At 40.2% G+C, this 20,487-nt stretch overlaps 1 protein-coding gene across 1 annotated transcript in view; it reads right to left on the reverse strand.

Moving 5' to 3' along the window:
• Positions 1 to 20,487, reverse strand: part of DNAH5 (dynein axonemal heavy chain 5) — a 178,452-nt gene that overhangs the window by 111,108 nt on the left and 46,857 nt on the right. The window contains 16 exon segments of the mRNA XM_032220460.1: positions 595 to 729; positions 2,534 to 2,728; positions 3,093 to 3,280; positions 4,375 to 4,553; positions 6,410 to 6,582; positions 7,982 to 8,206; positions 9,783 to 9,995; positions 11,371 to 11,527; positions 12,770 to 12,824; positions 12,827 to 12,910; positions 12,913 to 12,931; positions 16,114 to 16,267; positions 16,352 to 16,446; positions 16,448 to 16,552; positions 18,524 to 18,767; positions 20,225 to 20,460. Of these exon segments, the coding sequence (XP_032076351.1) occupies positions 595 to 729; positions 2,534 to 2,728; positions 3,093 to 3,280; positions 4,375 to 4,553; positions 6,410 to 6,582; positions 7,982 to 8,206; positions 9,783 to 9,995; positions 11,371 to 11,527; positions 12,770 to 12,824; positions 12,827 to 12,910; positions 12,913 to 12,931; positions 16,114 to 16,267; positions 16,352 to 16,446; positions 16,448 to 16,552; positions 18,524 to 18,767; positions 20,225 to 20,460 (2,457 nt within the window).

Below are 20,487 nucleotides of genomic sequence, written 5' to 3' on the forward strand. Positions count from 1 at the left end.
CGGGCGTGGGCTCCTCAAATCCTATGTCCTCCATCACTTTTGAAAAACACGGCTTTTTCAAACCAACATAAGCCTTATTTCCTTGTACCACTCTTCTTTCATCTCCCACAAACTCAAGTAGATTTTTTTATTGTTTGTCCAAAATGGGAGTATCAAGAGCCGGTTTACAGAGTCAGCATATTGCCCCCAACAACAATCCGGGTCCTCATTTTACCCACCTCGGAAGATGGAAGGCTGAGTCAACCTTGAGCCGGTGAGATTTGAACTGCCGAGCTGCAGATAGCAGTCAGCTGAAGTGGCCTGCAGTGCTGCAGCCTAACCACTGCGCCACCTCAGATCTCTGCTTATTTTGGGATCTAGGCTTAAAAATCTGTGATTGAATATATTTGCTTATTCTCCCCTTGTCACTCTAATGGTCTAAATAAGCTTCTAGTTTTGCTTACAGATTTCTGACACCTAATTAATATATAGATATCAGAGTCAGAAGCCAGTCTAAGAAAAGGCAAAAGAGCATCCTAAATCAATATTTGAACAGCAACCAAAGAATACCATCCAAATGAACCCAAGAGAGCATATATCTAAATTCATGCTTACCAATTTAGAAAGATTCATATCTCTCAAGACACGCATGACAATCGTGGATTCAGTGTCACTGGGGTTTGATCTTTTGGCTGCCCCCAAGGTTCGTAATACTGACAATATATTTCTCAGACCAAAGTCATAATGTACCTACAAATAAGACAAGAGGTTCTAGATATAAAGGAACAAAATTAAAGCAAGGATGCAACAGACATTCTGGGCTCCAATACCTATTGGCTTAGAAATAAGGACATTGCTTAGTTGAAGACCTGCTACTGAAAATGATGAAATGAACTGTAATCAATAACAGTAAATTATCTTGCTGATAATGTGACGTAATATAAACGTGCAGTAGAACAAAATATATTTTCCACAACTAGCAACACTAATATGTAGAACAAATGTGGAGATATATGCATTTGTAACACTGTTAAAATAAAGATTGTTGATTGAAATAGAATTGTTGAATAACCAGGAAACTGATATTATTCTCCATGACTTGTACTATCCTCTCCTGGTTACTCGTAAATAGTGATTTAAAAAGTGTACACAATAGCCTATCTTAATACTGAAATACTAGGGACCTATGGGGACTTAGGTTCAAGATAATAAACTGAGAGAAAAGATAAAACCCATTCCATGTACAAAACTGGTCTTATCACACTAGTTTCAAATATTTGGGAAACCAAATTATCTGTTCTATTTTCCAATGCAAATGTTATCAGAAAAAAAAGAAAGAAAGAAAGAAAGAAAGAAGGAAGGAAGGAAGGAAGGAAAGAAAGAAAGAAAGAAAGAAAGAAAGAAAGAAAGAGTAAATGAAAAACAGGTCTCTCTTTTTTTAAAAGGCTGATAAAGTGTATCAACGCTTCAATAAAAATATAAAAGTTAAAAAAGTATTCCCTTTTTAAAAAAGGAATTAGTTTTCTAGAGAAAAATAATTAATTTTCATTTATTTTGCCACAATACAGTATGTTTGTTCAAGGGCATAGTCCAATACTAGGAGGAAAGAGGACAACCAGTAATAAGTTGGCTGGAGTTAATTACAACAGTGATGGATGTAAAGTTGGGCAACCTGAAGAGGCCAGATTGCGGCGAGATCACTAAAAAGTCAACACTAATTTGATATACATAATCAATCATAAGCCAGGACAGGTTTTGCCCTTTCTCAGTTAACAAAACATTCATTAAATATTGTTTGGTATGATATTAAAATTAATGCAGTTCTTTGAAAAAAATATTTTCCAAGGAAACAGTGTTTTTTCCCTTTTGGCTTTGATGCACCTTGCAAAGAAGTCATATTTAAACTTAAATTCCAAAGGAATGCTTTGAGGAATTACTACAGTGGTGGGATTCAAATAATTTAGCAACCGGTTCTCTGCCCTAATGACTATCTCGGTAGGTGGGGCTCGGTGGTCATTTGACTGGGTGGGCTTGGCCAACTCAAGGTCACTCAGGTCGATGGGCGCTTCGCCTTAGCTGTTCCAATGTAATAAGGGTTAACCGGAGTTTCTGTAAGCAGGTCAATAAAGATTAGGCTAGAAACAACACCAGAATGTTTCCTTCCTGCCTTCCTTACAGGATTAGCCCTGTAAAGTGGAAAAAAACAAAAGGAGATTTCTTCCAACAATCGGTTCTCTGAACTACTTAGAAAGTTACCAGCCAGTTCTCCTGAATAGATGCGAACTGGCTGAATCCCACCACTGAATTACTACCTAGTTTTTTGTTACTTTAGACTGTTAAAATTGCTACGCGTCTGTAAAAAAAAACAAATACACTTTTGATGAGCTATTCCTTGCCCTCCAAAATGAGTCTTAAGGTTGCTCTGTAACATTATCATTCCTAAGAACTTCATCTCAATAGCTGCTGGCATCTACAGCATTTAAATTCTTACTTCATGCTTGTTGTTTGGGCTATTTGCAGAACAGAATTATTCATGAAAGATCATTTCTCCTACCTGCTTAGACAATTGTTCTTCACAGAGTTTATACAGAGTGAAGAACTTCCTTGCAAGCACAATGTTATCAATGAAGCCACAACTAGCCAATTTGACACGGATGATGATCTGGCGATCAGGAACCATCATTGCCACTGAGCGGAAGTTAATTTTCAGGTTTTCGGGTAACTCTTGACGACCAGCATACCCAGGATTCTGATTTAAACATAGCATTAAACATAGAATTATTAACATAGAATTAGACTCCAGACATAATGTTCAGGATTTTACAGGTTCTACTTTGCATCTCCCAAATAGGTGCGAACTGGCTGAATCCCACCACTGGTGATTGGTCATAAGAGTGGAACAACTGCTGTGGTGCTAAAACATTAGTAACTTTGGGTCTGGATTATAAATACTTTTGAGGATGGTGTCAGAACTTTGAATTGTCGCTAACTGAACCGTCATAACTTAAGGATAACCTGTATTTTAGGTCAGAGCTGAAAGTTCTAGAAAAGTCTTAACTTTGCCCCTTATTTCATATGTGATATTGGTAAACCACTGCATTTGGAGTACTCACCATTGTCAAAAAAAGGCCGAATTCAGGATTCATTTCTACATTATCGCCATCGGTGAAAATGAAGTTCTTCTTGCGCTCTTTCTTACAAGTCAAAACAATCGCAATTTGCTGGGCTGCCACAGACAGCACTGGCAAATCAATGCGGTTAAATTCATCAAAGCAGCCCCAGGATCCAGACTGAGCAAGCCCTTAAATCAGAGGAAAGGTTAATATTAAAAGGAGTCAACCCTGCACTCCTTTTGCATAATTAGACATCAAATCACAGTGTTTGGTAAAGTAAAGAGAAAAAAAGTTAAAGCAAGTTCAGAGAAGGCTAGAGCTGAATTTATGATATTTAAAATGTGCTGACTTCTATCAGATAAAAGGATTAAAATCAAGGTGCCAGAAAGGAGCAAATGACTTATCATTCTGGGCAAGCTGCTGAACTAGATAACATTTTTCCCCTTTTCCCTTTAGAGTCTTGTATTTTTTTTAACTTTGCTTTTAGCCATTCCTGTGCTTTATTACTTAGTATGAACCTCTTATATAAGATGATTAGCTGCGATTCATCTGAAATGGATGCAATTAAGCACAATAGATACACTTGGTAATGGTTCACCGACAAATGTGTGCTCAACAAAAGTGCGACCGACAAAACCACGGCGAGAAAATTGCGAGTTCTAAATCGCGCTGACAAATGAGTGCAGAAACGCGCCGGCAACAGCGCACCAACAAAAGCGCACCTTCAACAAACAAGTAATTTCCGCAAGTTCTAAACCTAACCCTAAACCTAACCCTAACCCTAACCCTAATCCTAAACCTAACCCTAACCCTAAACCTAACCCTAACCCTAAACCTAACCCTAAACCTAACCCTTACTTTAACTGAAATCCCTAAACCTAACCCTGAACGTAACCCTTACCTTAACTGAAATCATGCTTTTGTGGGCAAGGTTTTGTCGGCGCGTTGTTGTGGGCGCGTTTATGACATCGCGGTTTTCTCGCCGCGGTTTCGTCGGCGCGCTTTTGTCGTGCGCGCATTTGTCAGGTCACGCTTGGTAATAAGCATATCCTACTTGCCCTATCTTTGGAGCATTGGTTTTGAACACGTGCACTTTGGAAAGCAAATATTGTGAGACATTTGTGCCTCTTCCCTTCCTGCCCCAGGATTTTCAGGCCAATCTAGAATCAACATACTCTCATTTTCATTCATATCCAAAAGTTGACACATGCTGTTCGCCCATTATTAGGACAATGCTGATTGTTACGAAACATCACTTTCCATAATAAAAAAATATCCTGACCTTTGAAAATTCTTCCCAGCCCTCGAAAATCCATCTGGTCAGAACAATTGAAAACCACAACGTATTTTCCAAGGCACCTTCCCATATCTTTTGTTGTTTCTGTTTTGCCAGTTCCTGCAGGACCTGCCGGTGCTCCTCCCATGCTCATCCCTAATGCTTGAGCCAAAGTGATGTAACACCTACAAGGAAACAAGGAACAGGAATATGTTCTTCTTATGGACATTTGGAAGACTTAAAGGTATTAAAATGCCAAGCTAAGATATGAAGAGGTAGTAAAAAAGAGAACGCTATTTCGTGGTATCCTCCTACTAGATGTTTGAATGCTCGTTTTAGTGAGTTACAAGCGATATTCTGTTGCATAATATCTTCAATATGGTTTGGCCCGGGCGAACCAGTAGCGGCAGCTGCAGGCAGCTCCACCCTGACATAATGCATAAGCACTGCGCATGCGCAGAAGGTGGTGCACATGCGTAGACACAGCACACACAGCTTTACATTTGTGAATCGGCAGGGAAGGTAAGTGAATCACACTGGTTTGGTTGGCCTCTCATAGCATTGTTTCTTGAGAACCAATTGTGATGGAGTCTTTTTTATGCTATATTCTACAAATCCAGCTACATTTTCCATCATTTGAGTTGGGGAGGTACATTATATATAATGAGATATGAATATGCTCTATGTTGCCCTCAGAGACAAAAAAAAAACCCCACCCCAATGTAAAACTCAATATTATGCATAATCTAAATCAGTGACATGCGGTGAGGTTTATGGCTGGTGAGGCAAAAAGAAAGAAAACGTCTTTTGCCCGCCCCGCCGCTATGTCCGACATAGAGGCGTCCCGCCTCTATGTTGGGAGTCGGACATAGCGGCGGGGCGGGCAAAAGCCGCTTTCTTTTGCGGCAAAAGAAAGCGCCAGCCCGCCAGCAGAGGATTTCAACTCTGCTCTTGCCTGCCATCATGGCGAGGTGGCGCAGTGGTTAGAGTGCAGCACTGCAGGCTACTTCAGCCAACTGTTAGCTGCAGTTCAGCTGTTCAAATCTCACCGGCTCAGGGTTGACTCAGCCTTCCATCCTTCCGAGGTGGGTAAAATGAGGACCCAGATTGTTGGGGGCGATATGCTGACTCTGTAAACCGCTTAGAGAGGGCTGAAAGCCCTATGAAGCGGTATATAAGTCTAACTGCTATTGCTATTGCTATTGCTAAAATGTAAAAATGTAAAAGGAAAAAGGCAAGAGCTGCTGAGGTCAGGCTGGGTTAGCTGCTGCCAGAGTCCCTAATGGATGACTCTGCTTGACTGTTTAAAAAAGCCTCTTAAAAAAACGCCCTCTACAGGAGGAGGCAAGAGAATCACGTGCCTCATCTACATAAGGAATTTTTTGGCTTTTAACCCTTGCTTAACTCTGCTCGAGTGATCATAAAACACCAGACTAGATGAGGCACCTCGTTCTCCCGCCTCCTCCTGTAGAGGGCACTTTTTAGAGGCTTTTTTAAACAGTTAAGCACTAAGCAGAGTCATCCACTGTGACTCTGGCAGCAACTAGCTCAGCCTTTTTCCTTTTACATTTTTCTTTTCTTTTCATGATGACAGTGGTGAGGCTCTGCCTCCCCTGCCTCCCCTGACTGCACGTCACTGATCTAAATGTATCCCTATAGGGAACCATAGAAATGTTCAGAAACCATTACAAAAATAAAAAGGGCAGAAGGATTCTGCGAGCCCTGGGAAAGAAATCAGAATTAGGAAGCGAGTCAAGTGGCTCCTTCTTGATTGATTGAGGTATAAAAAGAAACGGAGAAAAACAAACTTACAAGATTCTGTTAACATCTTATATCTCAATCCATTTTAATTTTAGATTTCTTGTAGAGTCTATTTCCTAATCCTTGCAAGTCCAGAGTCAAATGAGGCTCCTTTATCTCCCACTGAATCTTCATTACAAATTCACGAGACGTTCTCCATAACCAATACTGGAAAACGACACTGCATAATGTCAGTGTATCTTTTTTTTCCCCAGCCTATAAATATTCATCCATGCCTCACCTGTCTGTGAGAGGTGTGATGACAAGACGGTCTGTACAGCCCAGGAATTCATTTTGATATATGAAGGCCACATCTGTGATATTCACCATCATTTTATCGGCATCGTCTTTGAAATAAAATCTGCATTGTTTCAGCCACTCGAAATCTGTAGGGCTCTTGATATGCATGCGGCACTAGAAACAAAGGATTGTGCTATCATAGTTCAGTATCAGGGTACAGACATGCCTTCTATTTATTACTTGGAAACAGCTGTTTTCAAATGCAAAGTTAGGTCATCTTTGTGGTAACCACAGAATCCAATGGGAGTACACAAAACTCATAAAACAATCCCAGCACATACAGTAAATACATGTTACAAGCTCAACATCTGACCTTACCCTCAAATGGGATTTGAGGGTAGAGCCGAGGTGGCGCAGTGGTTAAATGCAGCACTGCAGGCTACTTCAGCTGACTGCAGTTCTGCAGTTCGGCTGTTCAAATCTCACCGGCTCAGGGTTGACTCAGCCTTCCATCCTTCCGAGGTGGGTAAAATGAGGACCCGGATTGTTTTGGGGGGCAATATGCTGACTCTGTAAACCGCTTAGAGAGGGCTGAAAGCCCTATGAAGCGGTATATAAGTCTAACTGCTATTGCTATTGCTATTCGACTATCGTTTTTTCTTTCTTCTGCCTTGAAAAAACTGAATAATTAAGTGATTAACGAGATTTACAATGAATTAAATTTGAGTAATGGATCTTTATGACTAAGAGCAAATATAACATGACTGGCTTTAGAAAGGTAATAGTGAATTAACTTAAAATATACACATGGACCAGTATCTTCCGCTAGTCCCAGTCCCTTTCCTTTAGAGCAGGGGTGTCAAACTCGCAGTGCCACATTGTCATCACATGTCGTATCACAACTTTTTCCTTTGCTAAAATTGGTGTGTGTGTGTCAGAGGTGGTATTCAACAGGTTCTGTCCAGTTCTGGAGAACCGGTAGCGGAAATTTTGAGTAGTTTGGAGAACCAGTAAATACCATCTCTTACTGGCCCGTCCGCCACCTATTCTCTGCCTCCTGAGTCCCAGCTGATCGGGAGGGAATGGGGATTTTGCAGTAATCTTCCCCTGCCACACCCACCAAGCCACGCCCACAGAACCGGTAGTAAAAATGTTTGAATCCCCCCACTGGTGGGCGTGGCCTGTGTGTGACACATGGCTCCAAAGCCATGAGTTTTACACCCCTGCTTTAGAGATCTATCTATAAGACTGAAGGGACCCTCAGTCACAAAATTGTGTCTCCTTTTCTATGGGCTCTGAGTAGGTCAAAAGAAGAGTAATCTGGGCTCATTGCATAGGGAAATCCCTAAAACTATTATTTACAATGGAAAGCAGGATTCTATTAGATGTTGTCAAGCCTAACAAGAAGGCTATTAAGACTATAATGTCAAAGAAGCTTTGTAACATTAATAAACTCAGTAACATTTGGTCCAAAATGACTGACTGCATTGATTACATTTACACATCACGGACATATCTTACTCTGAAGAATTCAGCCTTTCATAGCATTTATTTAAATAAGGTTTATTTTTACCAGATCATCAAATATGTCTCTTTGGTGCACATGAATTGTGATCAGTGTCTCATATTTAATGCGTTCCACAGAACTCAGATCTTTGGTAGTCATGTCGATCAGGGTATTCAAGAGTTCTAAGAAAAATTGATTCGTTTTCTGCATCACTTTTTTGTCGTATTTTGCATTGGTCAAAGCCTCCTCTGCTTCTCGTGTCCAGATCATTTGAATACCCAGCAAACCAACCTTAAAAAAATAATTTACATTAATGTTTACAGGGTTAACTGTTAAGCTTCCCTGTGGCCCGTCAAATGCGCGCCCGACAAAAGCGCACCGACAAAAGCGCGGCGAGAAAACCGCGAGGTCTAAAGCGCTCCCACAAAAGAGCGCCGACAAAACCGTGTGCCACAAAAGCGTGATTAGGGTTAAGGTAAGAGTTAGGGTTAGGGCTAGGGTTATTACATTGTTATTATATTGTTATTACGTCATTTTCGCATTGTTTCTTGATGGCGCGCTTTCATCGGCGCGCATTTGTTGATGTGCTTCTGTGGGCGCGATTTCGACCTCATGGTTTTCTCGGTGCAGTTTTGTCGGCACGCTTTTCTCAGGCGCGCATTTGTCGGTGAACCAAGCCTCCCAAATCCTTTTTTATTCAGCCAACCAATAACTGAGTCATTACACTTTTAAAAATTAATGTTATCTACGCAATTTTATAGACTTGTGAAAACTGAAATGAGGGCGAGTAATCCTCTCCCATCTTAAACTCCTAATCTGCCTATTTATGTATCAGAAGAGAGAAGAGAGGTATCTGTATCTCCAATATTTACACAAGCCTTAATTGATCTTATGAAAGGAATTGTGGAGTATAAAATGATGCAGGGTCTTGCAGCAATGCTTCATCATGAGAACACCTCATGGACCACTTCATGGGAATCAAATAGTATTTCTGTCAACTCATAAAGTTGCCATGGTGAGGAAAGGGGAGGAGCACATTCCATGCATACCTTCGACTAGAGTCAGATCTCAGATTACTACAGCAGGCTTGCGAGGGGTGCACCTTGTTGGAGAATGTGATTTATGACACAGACTGAGGGGAGGGAAGGAACCAGGGTAAAGTTCAGCTATAATTCAAATGAGGCTTAGATCTGACTGCAATAGGGTATTGCCGAAATGGTGGTCCTAATAAATGACTGGTTTTCTTTTGAAACTTGGCTTGAGGTTCATGAATCAATTAGGGCATCTTTCAGAAACCTGACAGTTTCCTCAGAAGAAGCAGAGATAGGCTACAAAGAGCAGAGCAAATGAACACCACTATCCTCTTTCTTCCTCCAGATTTAGAAGCACCCAAAAATCTGCTCTCGTTTCATTTCAAATTCCGAAATGAAAAGAGAGCAGTTGCTGTAAGTCATGTTGAGGGGAACAATTGCAAGGAAGTCTATGGGAAGACTAATATTATTGCAAGCAAACTATTGATGTGATAGAAGCCTTATACATTTTTAATATAGGGGTCTTTTAGACACACTGGAAATCCCTAAAAGTACACCCCACATTTTTCAAGGACAGGGAACTAATACCATTTCATAAGAACTCCAAACCCAAGTTAAGAACTAAAGATGAGCCACATTAGCAAATTACATATCTATCCAGTCTGAAGCTCTACTAAATTTAATAAGATTTCCTAAATGTCAACTGTAGTATTTATTAGAGAGAAAAAATTCACAATAAAGGTATTTCTGTCTGAATTAACATTGGTAGCAATCCCAACCCTGGAAATGCAGATCACACTCTCCCTACTGAGAAGGAAGGAAGGAGATAAATTCACCTGGGCAGGGAAGGTATTAAGAAACTCAATTAATTGGAAATCTGCTTCTTGAATGTTTGCAGCTGCTTGTCGAATCACAAGGTGCAAAGAGGATTGGGACTCCTTTAGAAGTAAATTGAGCCAAACTTCCACATTGCCATCTGCCATAACAGGTTTTTCTAATTCAATTGTCTCACCTTCCCGAGACGAAATGGAAAGGATCCGGTCATATACCTGTGAATCATACATATTGCATGAACATTTCATAGTAACAGTTCATTTTTCATGGTTTTTTTTTATTTATTTAGACTGTAAATCTGATAGACTACCAATATTTTGTATGTGCTCTTTGTTGGAACTAATAGCAACTTTGGGGAAGGGAGATTTAAATTAGGGATACAAAATAAAAGGAAAAAACTTTGTTTTCCCTTCCCCATTCCTTTAGAACAACCAATTCTATAAAATACACACAACAGATACAATTCTATCACAGATTGCCCCTGGGCCCTGCAGAAAATCCTACACCAATCCAGATATTTAATACCTCAAGTCATGTATTAATCTGGTTGACATTCACTCATCAAAGAGGCAGATAAATATCTTTTCAGGATCGGGGAACTTTTTAGCTGGCAATACTACAAATTAAATGTGCAACTTCAAGCATTACTAGGCAATGGCTCCTCAGCAGATAGGATAATAGTACTCTGTTTTTACATTGCATGAACGCAGTCAACAAAAACAGCTAACAGATAGCAAAAAAAAGGGGGGGGAATGGATGAAGACAAGCAGACCAGGATATAATTCTCATCAGTCCCAATCAGCCTGTTTAATATTCTGCAAATTGAGGCAATTCAGCCGTGAACATATGGGATTGCCTACCTCCGGGTAAGACCCTAAACTCAACCTTGAGGTGAAAAAGAGAGGTGTGATGGATATATTATCAATTATGTGAATAATTTCACCGGTTGCTGAGGAGTCTTTGTGTTCTTGGGTACTTGGAGGTTACACCAGAGCTCAAGAGAGCTTGACAGATCTCCAGCAATGATTATGCCATTAGTAGTTAATCAAAACCATAAAATATTACAATCACACCAGAGGTGGGTTCCTACCAGTTCGCACCTATTCGGTAGAACTGGTTCGTCAAATCTACCGAACCGGTTAGAAGAGGTTCCACCAGTGGACCCGGAAAGCAGGCCACACCTACAGAAGAGGTTCCAAAAATTTTTGAAACCCACCACTGGTCCTTGGATATGATTATTCTACACTATCATGCTCATATTTATAAAACTCAGTGCCTCTGTGAAAGGTAAGGATGACTACTGCGTTTGTGGTGCAATCAGAACATTGCGTGTGTTGAGGTTGTTTTAACGCAAACCTAAGATGCCTTTTAAAAAACAAGTTTACATCCTATTCTTATGCATGCCAGTGCTGTGTGTGAGGTAATTTAAGGTGGTTCTGACAAGTGTCGTTGACATCTTCATATCCGGTCACATGGGCGGCAAGCCACTCCCATCCAATCACATGGGTAGCAAGCCACTCCCACAAAGGAGGCCACACCCACAGTATAGGTTCGAACAATTTTTGAAACCCACCACTGAATCACACCAACCTTATCATGGAATTTAACAGTTTTGATGTTGTCAAAAACATTTAGCAAGTGAGCCTGTATTGTGTGTGAGTCTGAAGCTTGGCCTAGGATCTCCAGGAGGGCAGGATCTGACACAAAGAAGAAACGAGGAAATGAGAGCCTCTTTTTCTCCAGGTAACTGAAATTAAACAAAGCCGAGAGGAATACGGTCACGTGTGTAAACTTTAAAAAATATATTTGTCATTATCTTTCAATGACCAGATCTCCTCAGCTCCCCTCTAGAGAAAACATCATTCATGATAGAATCAGAGTCTTGTCTTGCAGCTGACATTTTAAATGATTTGATCTTGCCAGCCCCATTCATTAATTCATATATTGTACGAATGAATGAAGCTCACTTCACTCAGACATATTTAAACTAAAATGTTAAGCAATCAAAAATATGCAGAGCAAGGGCTTGAATAAGTAGTAAGTATGATGAAGTAGTGATTAATTGCCTTGTCTTAACTGTATCCAGTCCAGCAACCACATGACTTTATCCAGTCCAGCTAGGAAAACACATATTTTGGGGGGGATCATAGATTAACATTACGTGCAGATACTGAAAAACTGTCTTATCCCTCCCCACTCCCATATTAGCACAGACACAAGCAGATCATGTGCTTCCCAATATTTATAAATTTCGGGAGCTCTGATGAATTTAAACTAAAGTAATCTTAATTAAATTGACATGGCCTAGTGTTATCCCCATCAATTCATCCTAAATTAAAAACAAAAATAGGATAGACAATATTTTTATCTTCCAGCATTCTCTTGATGTCTTCAACATATTCCTTCTACCTGAACCAATTAATACAGAGCTGGGAGCAGTGAAGGCAAGGTAACATGAGTCAACTGTCTTGAATTCCCTTTCTAACCACAAATCACATATATATTAAATTTTAAATTAAGCCTATCCATGCTGTGACTTAATAATGCCATACAGAGCAGCATTACATGTAGCCTAGAAGAAATCATGTTGCATTAACCTAAGACATAATTATTAAACACAGTGTGTGTTTTTATTCCTTTTGACCCCAGCCTTGAAAAAGACATTTTATTGGCTGATTACATATTTACTCTTTCAAATATATGTTTTCAAATATGAATTAGCAAAATATTCACAAAGTTGCTTATACGTATGCTCTATGTTAAGATAGCCATATATTGTATGCTCTGTCATGAATATATGAGGACCCTTTAATTCCTTTGAAATTAATTTTTAATTCCAAAATTATCTCAACAGATTCACCACTGCTCTTTGCCCACTCAGAGAATTTGTAACCTAATGCATATTAAAAAAAGCAACATGTTATTTTTCCTGTTTAATTAACACAATGATTGTATGTTAGTGAAAAGTTTTTAAATAAGCAGAACTTACCCTGTGAGAGATTTTTGACACATTTCCAGCTGCTCCAATAAATGAGGCAATAATGTCCCATGGTTTCATCCCCAACACAACAATGGACAACATTTGGTATTTCATGGGCTCGAGTCATTATCTTTACCCAGGATTTGTCATATTAGAGAAACGCTTGGCTTCCTGTTTAAAAGTACAAATAAGAATGGCACTTCAGTCCCTATACACATTTTATTTTTTTTTAAACAGAACTTTTTATTTTTTCTTTGAAAAAAAAACACAAATATGTCATTTGTCAATCATTAAAACATTGAAGTACAATTTTTTTTTGTTGTGTGTACCCTTCCCTCCCTCCCCCCCCCACCCCCCCTCCTCCTTCCCCCCCCCCCCGACTTCCAGAACCCGTACCCGGTATGGATTTTTAACTAACACAGTCTAAAATCTATTGAGAAAAAAGAAATAAAGAAATTAATGACATTCTAGATTGACCTTAGCTTCTTCTTACTGAACTAACTTTTAACAGTTTTAAATCATTTCTGATCTTAAGCATAGGCTAACTGGAATTTCTTAGTCCGTATTTATTTTGTATATAGTCAATCCATTTTTTCCAGTCTCGTTTATATCTCTCATTTGAATGATCTTTGAGATATGCCGATATTTTAGCCATTTCCGCTAAGTTTGTTACTTTCAATGTCCATTCTTGGATTGTAGGCAAGTCTTCCTTCTTCCAATATTGCGCCACCAACAGTCTTGCTGCAGTTATCAGGTGCAAAGTCAAATTGGTCTCTACCACTGTAAAGTCCGTACATATACCTAGTAAGAATAACTGAGGACTAAACTTTATCCTTCTTTTAAAAACATTTTGCATGACCCACCATATTTTTATCCAAAATGCCTTAACCTTTTGGCAAGTCCACCATATATGATAATATGTAGCATCGAGAGAACCACACCTCCAACATTTAGGCTGTACATTCGATACATAGAAGCCAACTTTTTAGGATCTAAATGCCATCTATAGAACATCTTGTAAAAATTTTCTCTCAGATTTTGAGCTTGTGTAAATTTCACATTTCTTACCCAGATTCTTTCCCATGTATCCAACATTATTGGTTCCTCAATATTTTGAGCCCATTTTATCATACAATCTTTAACTAATTCTGTTTCTGAATCCATCTGTATTAATACATTATATATCCTCTTTATATGCATTAAGCTTTGATCTCTTATTTGTTTAAACAGATTATCCTCAACTTGAATATAACCAATTTTTTGATCTATTTTCCACCTAGCCTGTAGTTGCCATACTGGAACCATGTTTGAACTACCTTGTCCTCTTTTAATACCTCTAAAGATTTTAATTGTAATACCCCCCTTTCCGAGGTAAGAAGCTGTCTGTAAGTAATTCTGTCCTGTTTTTGTGCTGTATTCATATTTTCAATTGCGTGTCTAGGAATTGCCCACATGGGTATCTTGTCATTTAATTTATATTGGTATTTCTTCCAGACACGCAATAAAGCATTTCTTAAAATATGACTTTTAAAGTTCTTATCCAATTTTTTGTTGAATAACAGGTAAGCATGCCAACCAAATAGCAGATCGTGTCCCTCTATGTTCAATATTCTATCATTGGTTAAGTGAATCCAATCACTAATTACAGATAATGCCACTGCATCATAATATAGTTTTAAATTAGGTAGTTTCAATCCTCCTCTCTCACGTGCATCTTGCATTATTTTCATCTTTACCCTCGGCTTCTTTCCTGCCCACACAAATTTGTTAATACGCTTCTGCCATTCTAAAAGGTTCGCATCTTTTTTTAGTATAGGTAACATTTGGAAGAGAAATAAAAATTTTGGTAGAATGTTCATTTTCACTGCCGCTATCCTACCCAGCAAAGATAGGTGCAATTTCTCCCATTTTTCATCTCTGTCTGTATGCTATGCCAAAGTGGTTCATAATTATGCTTATATAATTTCCCATTTGAAGTTAAAATGTTAACTCCAAGATATTTGACTTTTTTAACTACCTCACATCCTAGCATCAATCCTAATTCTTCCTTTTGTTTAATATTCATATTTATAGCTAATATTTTGGTTTTCCTAAGTTTATTTTAAAGCCCGACACTTGACCATATTGATTAATCATATTCATTAAAACCATACTGGGATTCCTGCGGTTGTTCCAATATTATAACCAAATCATCTGCAAAAGCGCGGACTCTATATTCTTGCTGCCTAATCTTGATCCCTTTTAAAACCATCCAAGCCCCGTATTTTATTCAACAATACTTCCAAAGTTATAATAAACATAATGGGGACAAAGGGCAGCCCTGTCTTGTACCTATACACATTTTATTGATGTCAAGATTTAATAGGTTTCTGTTGTGGCCCAGCAGGAGCCATTGGAGCTGCCACCAGACTCCGACAGCGAGGGGCCCTCTGAGTCGGCTCTGGAGGATGTGGAGGACCCTGCACAGGGTTCCGACTCCGAGCAGGGCGCAGAGAGGCTGGTTGGCCACCAGGAGGCACCTGAGCCTTGGACCAGTGGGGAGAGACAAGGGAGAGTGAGCCGGACACCAGTAGTGAGTTGTTCCTGGATGCACGGCACCGAAGAGCTAATAGGCGTCAGGAACAGTTGCGCAGTTACAGGAGGTAATTGCACTCAGCTGGTGGTAATTAGGCTCCTCTGCAGACTATAAAAGGACTGCTTGTGCACATGCCCCTCTTGCAGAAGTCAACGCAGGAACTAATGTGGAGAACATTATGGTGAGCTTGGCAGGCTGGATTGCTGCCAAGCCTTATTCTGTGTTTATTGCTGCCCAAGCTTGTCTGTGCGGTTTGTTGCCAAGGACCTGTCTGTCTGTTAATTAATGCCCTAACCTATCTTTGGCTCAGAGTGTGCTTTGGTGTGGAACGAGGGGGGTCAAAACAGGTTTCTTTCAGCAATCTTTCTTTTTTCATGATCTTCTGGCTACATTAAGCTAATTTTCAGAAACCAGTTTCTGATGTCTGTTGAGTTTATTAATCTAATTGTCTTATTATAAGATGGGACTCTCTGGCCCTCAAACCAGTCGTCCCCAACCTTTCTGGCTCTGTGAACCATCAGCAGCAGAGGGAAGGGGATGGTTTCACACATGCACACATGCCAGATACACAAATGGAGCAACTTATGCAACCCAGTTGTGAATGTAGACCAGGGTCGGGGATCCCTGCTTTAAACTATAGCTTCCAACAGTGTCTGTATGGGTCAAACCCAGTTTGAGCTATTGAGAGATGCAGTTCAATAGCATCCAGATGTCATAGCTGCATAAATTACCTTAATACATCTGCAGATTCATCTGCAGAACCAAGAAGAATTCTTACCTTTGGAAGCTGTTTGGCAATATCTCCACCAACAAACACAGCTTCTAAATATATCCATAAATTCTGCACCATCATCCAGTTCTCAATAATATCAGTTGTGTTCGAAAGAGATTGCACCCATTTTTGTATCTGAGCCTTGAATGGTGAGTTATATCTGCAATAATTGCACATATTCAAAAATGAGCAAATGAATCTCTACATTTAAAAAAGAGAGAGAGATCTACAGATTACATATTACCTATTGCTCATTAGGGAGCCCAGAATCATCAAGCTGTCCTCCATACTTGCAATAATTTCAGAAGTGCTGTCTCCCCTCAAGAGAAGTTCTCCGCGGGGTTTTAAAATTAGCAAAAGTAAATGTTTTATTGTCCCATTCAGCAATCACTTGTTTGAGCTTCTGTTCAATGTCCCGCTCCTTCATGGCACTGATGCAGATGTCCTACCAAAACCAATCAGAAGGTTAGTAATAAAAAACTAAATCCAGAATATTAGAATATCTTCAGTCAATAGCCCTGGGAATTCCAAGCCAAAATTAAATGAATTCCTTCAATACATACTGTAGGTACAAAAAAGTTTAATAAAAAGTGAAGGATTATTCAGGCAGATAAACCCACTTGCTACAACCCAAAACCAAGTATTCTACCTGTGTACATAATACATAGCTTCCTGTTGTGGCCCAGCAGGAGCCGTTGGAGCTGCCACCAGACTCCGACAGCGAGGGGCCCTATGAGTTGGCTCTGGAGGATGTGGAGGACCCTGGACAGGTTCCAACTCCGAGCAGGGCACAGAGAGGCTGGTTGGCCACCAGGAGGCACCTGAGACTTGGACCAGTGGGGAGGAGACAAGGGAGTGTGAGCCTGAGGTCAGCAGTGAGTTGTTCCTGGATGCCCAGCACCGAGAACTAATAGGCGTCAGGAACAGTTGCACAAGTACAGGAGGTAATTGCACTCAGCTGGTGGTCATTAGGCTCCTCTCCAGTCTATAAAAGGACTGCTTGGGCACATGCCCCTCTTGCAGAAGTCAACGCAGGAGCTAATGTTGGAGAACATTATTGTGAGCTTGGTAGGCTGGACTGCTGCCCAAGCTTGTCTGTGCCGGTTTTCTGCCAAGGACCTGTCTGTCTATTAATTAAATGCTGTAAACTTATCTTTGGCTCAGAGTGTGCTTTGGCATGGAACGAGAGGGGTCAGAACAGGTCAGTATGGCAAGATTGGTTTCTGATCCTGAGTCAAGGCAGGATGTTGATTTTTCAGTCTTGTAGTGATCCAGATAGATTTGGCTATTCTTAGAACAGGAAGCAACATCTGTCAAGCGTATTGAAAGTTAAATAGGGCTGGGCTGGGTTAGTGTAGTTAGTCCTTGACTAACTGCACTAACCCAACGGTTGACTTACAACCATTGGTTTTGTGTCTGTCCGAAGTTACAGCAGCACCGAAAGTGACTTATGACTGTTTTTCACCACATAGTAACAGCATTTCCACGGTCACATGATCAAAATTCAACGCTTGACAACTGGTTCATATTTATAACAGTTGCTGTGTCCCGTGGCCATGTGATCATCTTTTGCAATCTTCTGACCAGGAAAGTTAATGGGGAAGCCAGATTCACTTAACATTAAATGACTTGTGTTCAGTGGTGGGATTCAAATAATTTAATAACCGTTTCTCTTCCCTAATGACCAGCTGGGTAGGCATGGCTCGATGGTCATGTGACCTGTTGGGCATGGCCAACTCAACATCACTCATGTCGATGGGCGCTTCGTCTTAGCTGTTATGATGTCATAGGGTTAACCGGAGAGCAGTTTCTGTAAGCAGGGCAATAATGATTAGGCTAGAAACACCACCAGAATGTTTCCTTCCTGCCTGCCTTCCTTACAGGATTAGCCCTGTAAGTGGGAAAAAACAAAATGAGATTTCTTCCAACAACTGGTTCTCCAAACTGCTTAGAAAGTTAACAACCGGTTCTCCCAAATAGGTGCGAACTGGTGAATCCCATCACTGCTTGTTTTATTAAATTAATAACTGCGGTGATTTACTTAACAACAGGTTGCGAGGAAAAAAATCATAAAATGGAGCAAAACTCACTTAACAAATTCCTCGCTTAGCAACAGAAGTTTTGGGCTCTATTTTGGTCATAGGTCAAGGTTTTCCTGTACTAGAATTAAAGATTACAATGGCTGTAAGAAAGAGATGGCAATGGCAAACAACATCTGTGCTGCTGGCACCAGAGTTGAGTTTGAGTTTGACTCAAACAAAAAAAAGTAATGTCTCAAATAGCAAATGACAGATTTGCTATTTTCAGGTTGTTGGTTTTGTATGTGGAATAAAAAAACCTTGTGTGCTTTGGAAATACAATAGTTAGATCATTCATTTTCAACATCAAAGATGCAAGCGTTATCATTTTCTCCTACCTCTATCTCTTCTTTGTATTTCAGCAAGGGCGCTTCCATAATATTTCTCATTTTGAAAGTTTCATTCTCAACATCAAAATTATGGGCAGTGAGATCGGTGAGGCGTTTCCAGTGACGGGGCATCATGGCTTTGTTGGACATCAACTCAAGCAAAGGACAACATTCACTGAAGTCATCGATGGTTTTCTTAAGATCCAGAAATGCCTGCCATTCCTTCAATGCTCGCGGTAGCTTACGGCATCTGCAGGTAGACATGCAGTGGGCACGCTCAAAATTATTGTAAAAAATTCCACTAGAGAGAAATATTTAAAAACAACCACAATCTTAAGAACCTATATATTACCAAAACTCTCCTATTTATCTGGATGTAAACTTTAACTGAGTGAAATGATGCATTGTAGGGCAATAATTTTGAATCTCAAATGGGCTAACTTGCAAAAATGTGTCCAAAATCCAGAGTCCAACTGTCTAAACAATGCCAGGTTCACCTCTTACATTAAGCAGTGCTTCCTTAAGTTTGTACAATGGTCCAAGATACACGCTAACGCGTTTAAAGCGCCACAATAGTTGAATCTGTGCCTACATTAAGCAACAGTGATATCAAAATAAAAGGGATCAAAATCAAAAAGATGGCAGGCCAACCACAAGGTAGGCAACATGATGTACATGCAAACTGCATGTATCCTGATGTTCTGTCCATCATTCTTGCCAATTTTGATATCTACTCCTCACATAGGCGCTACATATAAACCATATTATGACTCAGCTGAATCTGCAAAATCATAAAGCAGGCGTCTATGAAAATCAATTAGCACACCCTCCCCCCAGGAAATGTTAAAGCACCATTTCTACTCTAGTGACTATACCAGTGGTGAGTTGCTCATCCCGTTCCAACCGGTACGGTTGTAACGGGGCCGGCAGCGTCCACGTGCACGCGCGCAGTTCACGCATGCGTCTTAGTGCCTGCGCGATGCTCCAGCTGCTCGCGGAGAATCGTGCAGGCGCTGTATGTGCCAGCGCCTGCGTGGAAGCGCAGAAGCTTCAAAGACTGGTATGGAGCGCGGGTGGGTGGGTGGGCCCTTCGGCGTTCCGGAAGTTACTTAATTCCGGGTTCACCGACCAAACCGGTCCATGCGGACCGCTGCGGACCGGTGAAACCCACCCCTGGACTATACCTACATTGATTGCAACATTTTAGTATAAACACAAAAGAATATAGTAGTACAAGTCCCATTAAGGAAGCCAAGGAAGACTATATGAAACATAGATTATTCCTCCATCTTCAGCTTTTGCTTCAGCGAAACACTGCCCATTAATGTTACAGAATATTCATTGACAAAATAAAGACAAATTAAGCTTATTTCCCTACCATGGTTTTTTAAAAAATGCTCCATGTTGGTGCATTTATTTGCATGGCACATGCATTGTCAATAAAAGAAGGGTCTTGACATAGTGGCATTTATTGAGATGCAGACAAATTAATCAGAAGGAATAAATTGAAATCAATTAACATTTCGCCAAGCACCAAGAAGTAACTGAGATTCATTTTCTTACTAATTGGTCTTTCAGAGGTCTGCTTTAAGCAGTGTATTGTTAGCATCAGCCTGAAACAAATCAATTGTTCCCTCCACCTATCCTCAATAATAGATCACAGTAGCTCAGTTGAATAGAGACATGCGGTTTCTATGTTTTCTCACCTGTTTTTGAAACTCAAGGAGTTCATTATTAATCTTTTCAATGTTCACTTCTGACCAGAGGATATCATGGTAGCCATTCACTGTATCAATGACATTGTTGTACAGGCCATACAGCTTCTGCAACAGGTTCAGCTGCTTTTTTATCTCAAGGAGTTGAGGGTACTGAGTGACAGGCAAACCAAAAAGCTCTTCACCTCCCGTGTAAGTAATGTATTTCCGGAAAAGGTTGTCAAATCGGTTCTAGAGAGTAGAATAAAGTTTGAGTGT

The sequence above is a fragment of the Thamnophis elegans genome, chromosome 6 (assembly GCF_009769535.1).
Source record: "Thamnophis elegans isolate rThaEle1 chromosome 6, rThaEle1.pri, whole genome shotgun sequence".
Taxonomy (NCBI): Eukaryota; Metazoa; Chordata; class Lepidosauria; order Squamata; family Colubridae; genus Thamnophis; species Thamnophis elegans.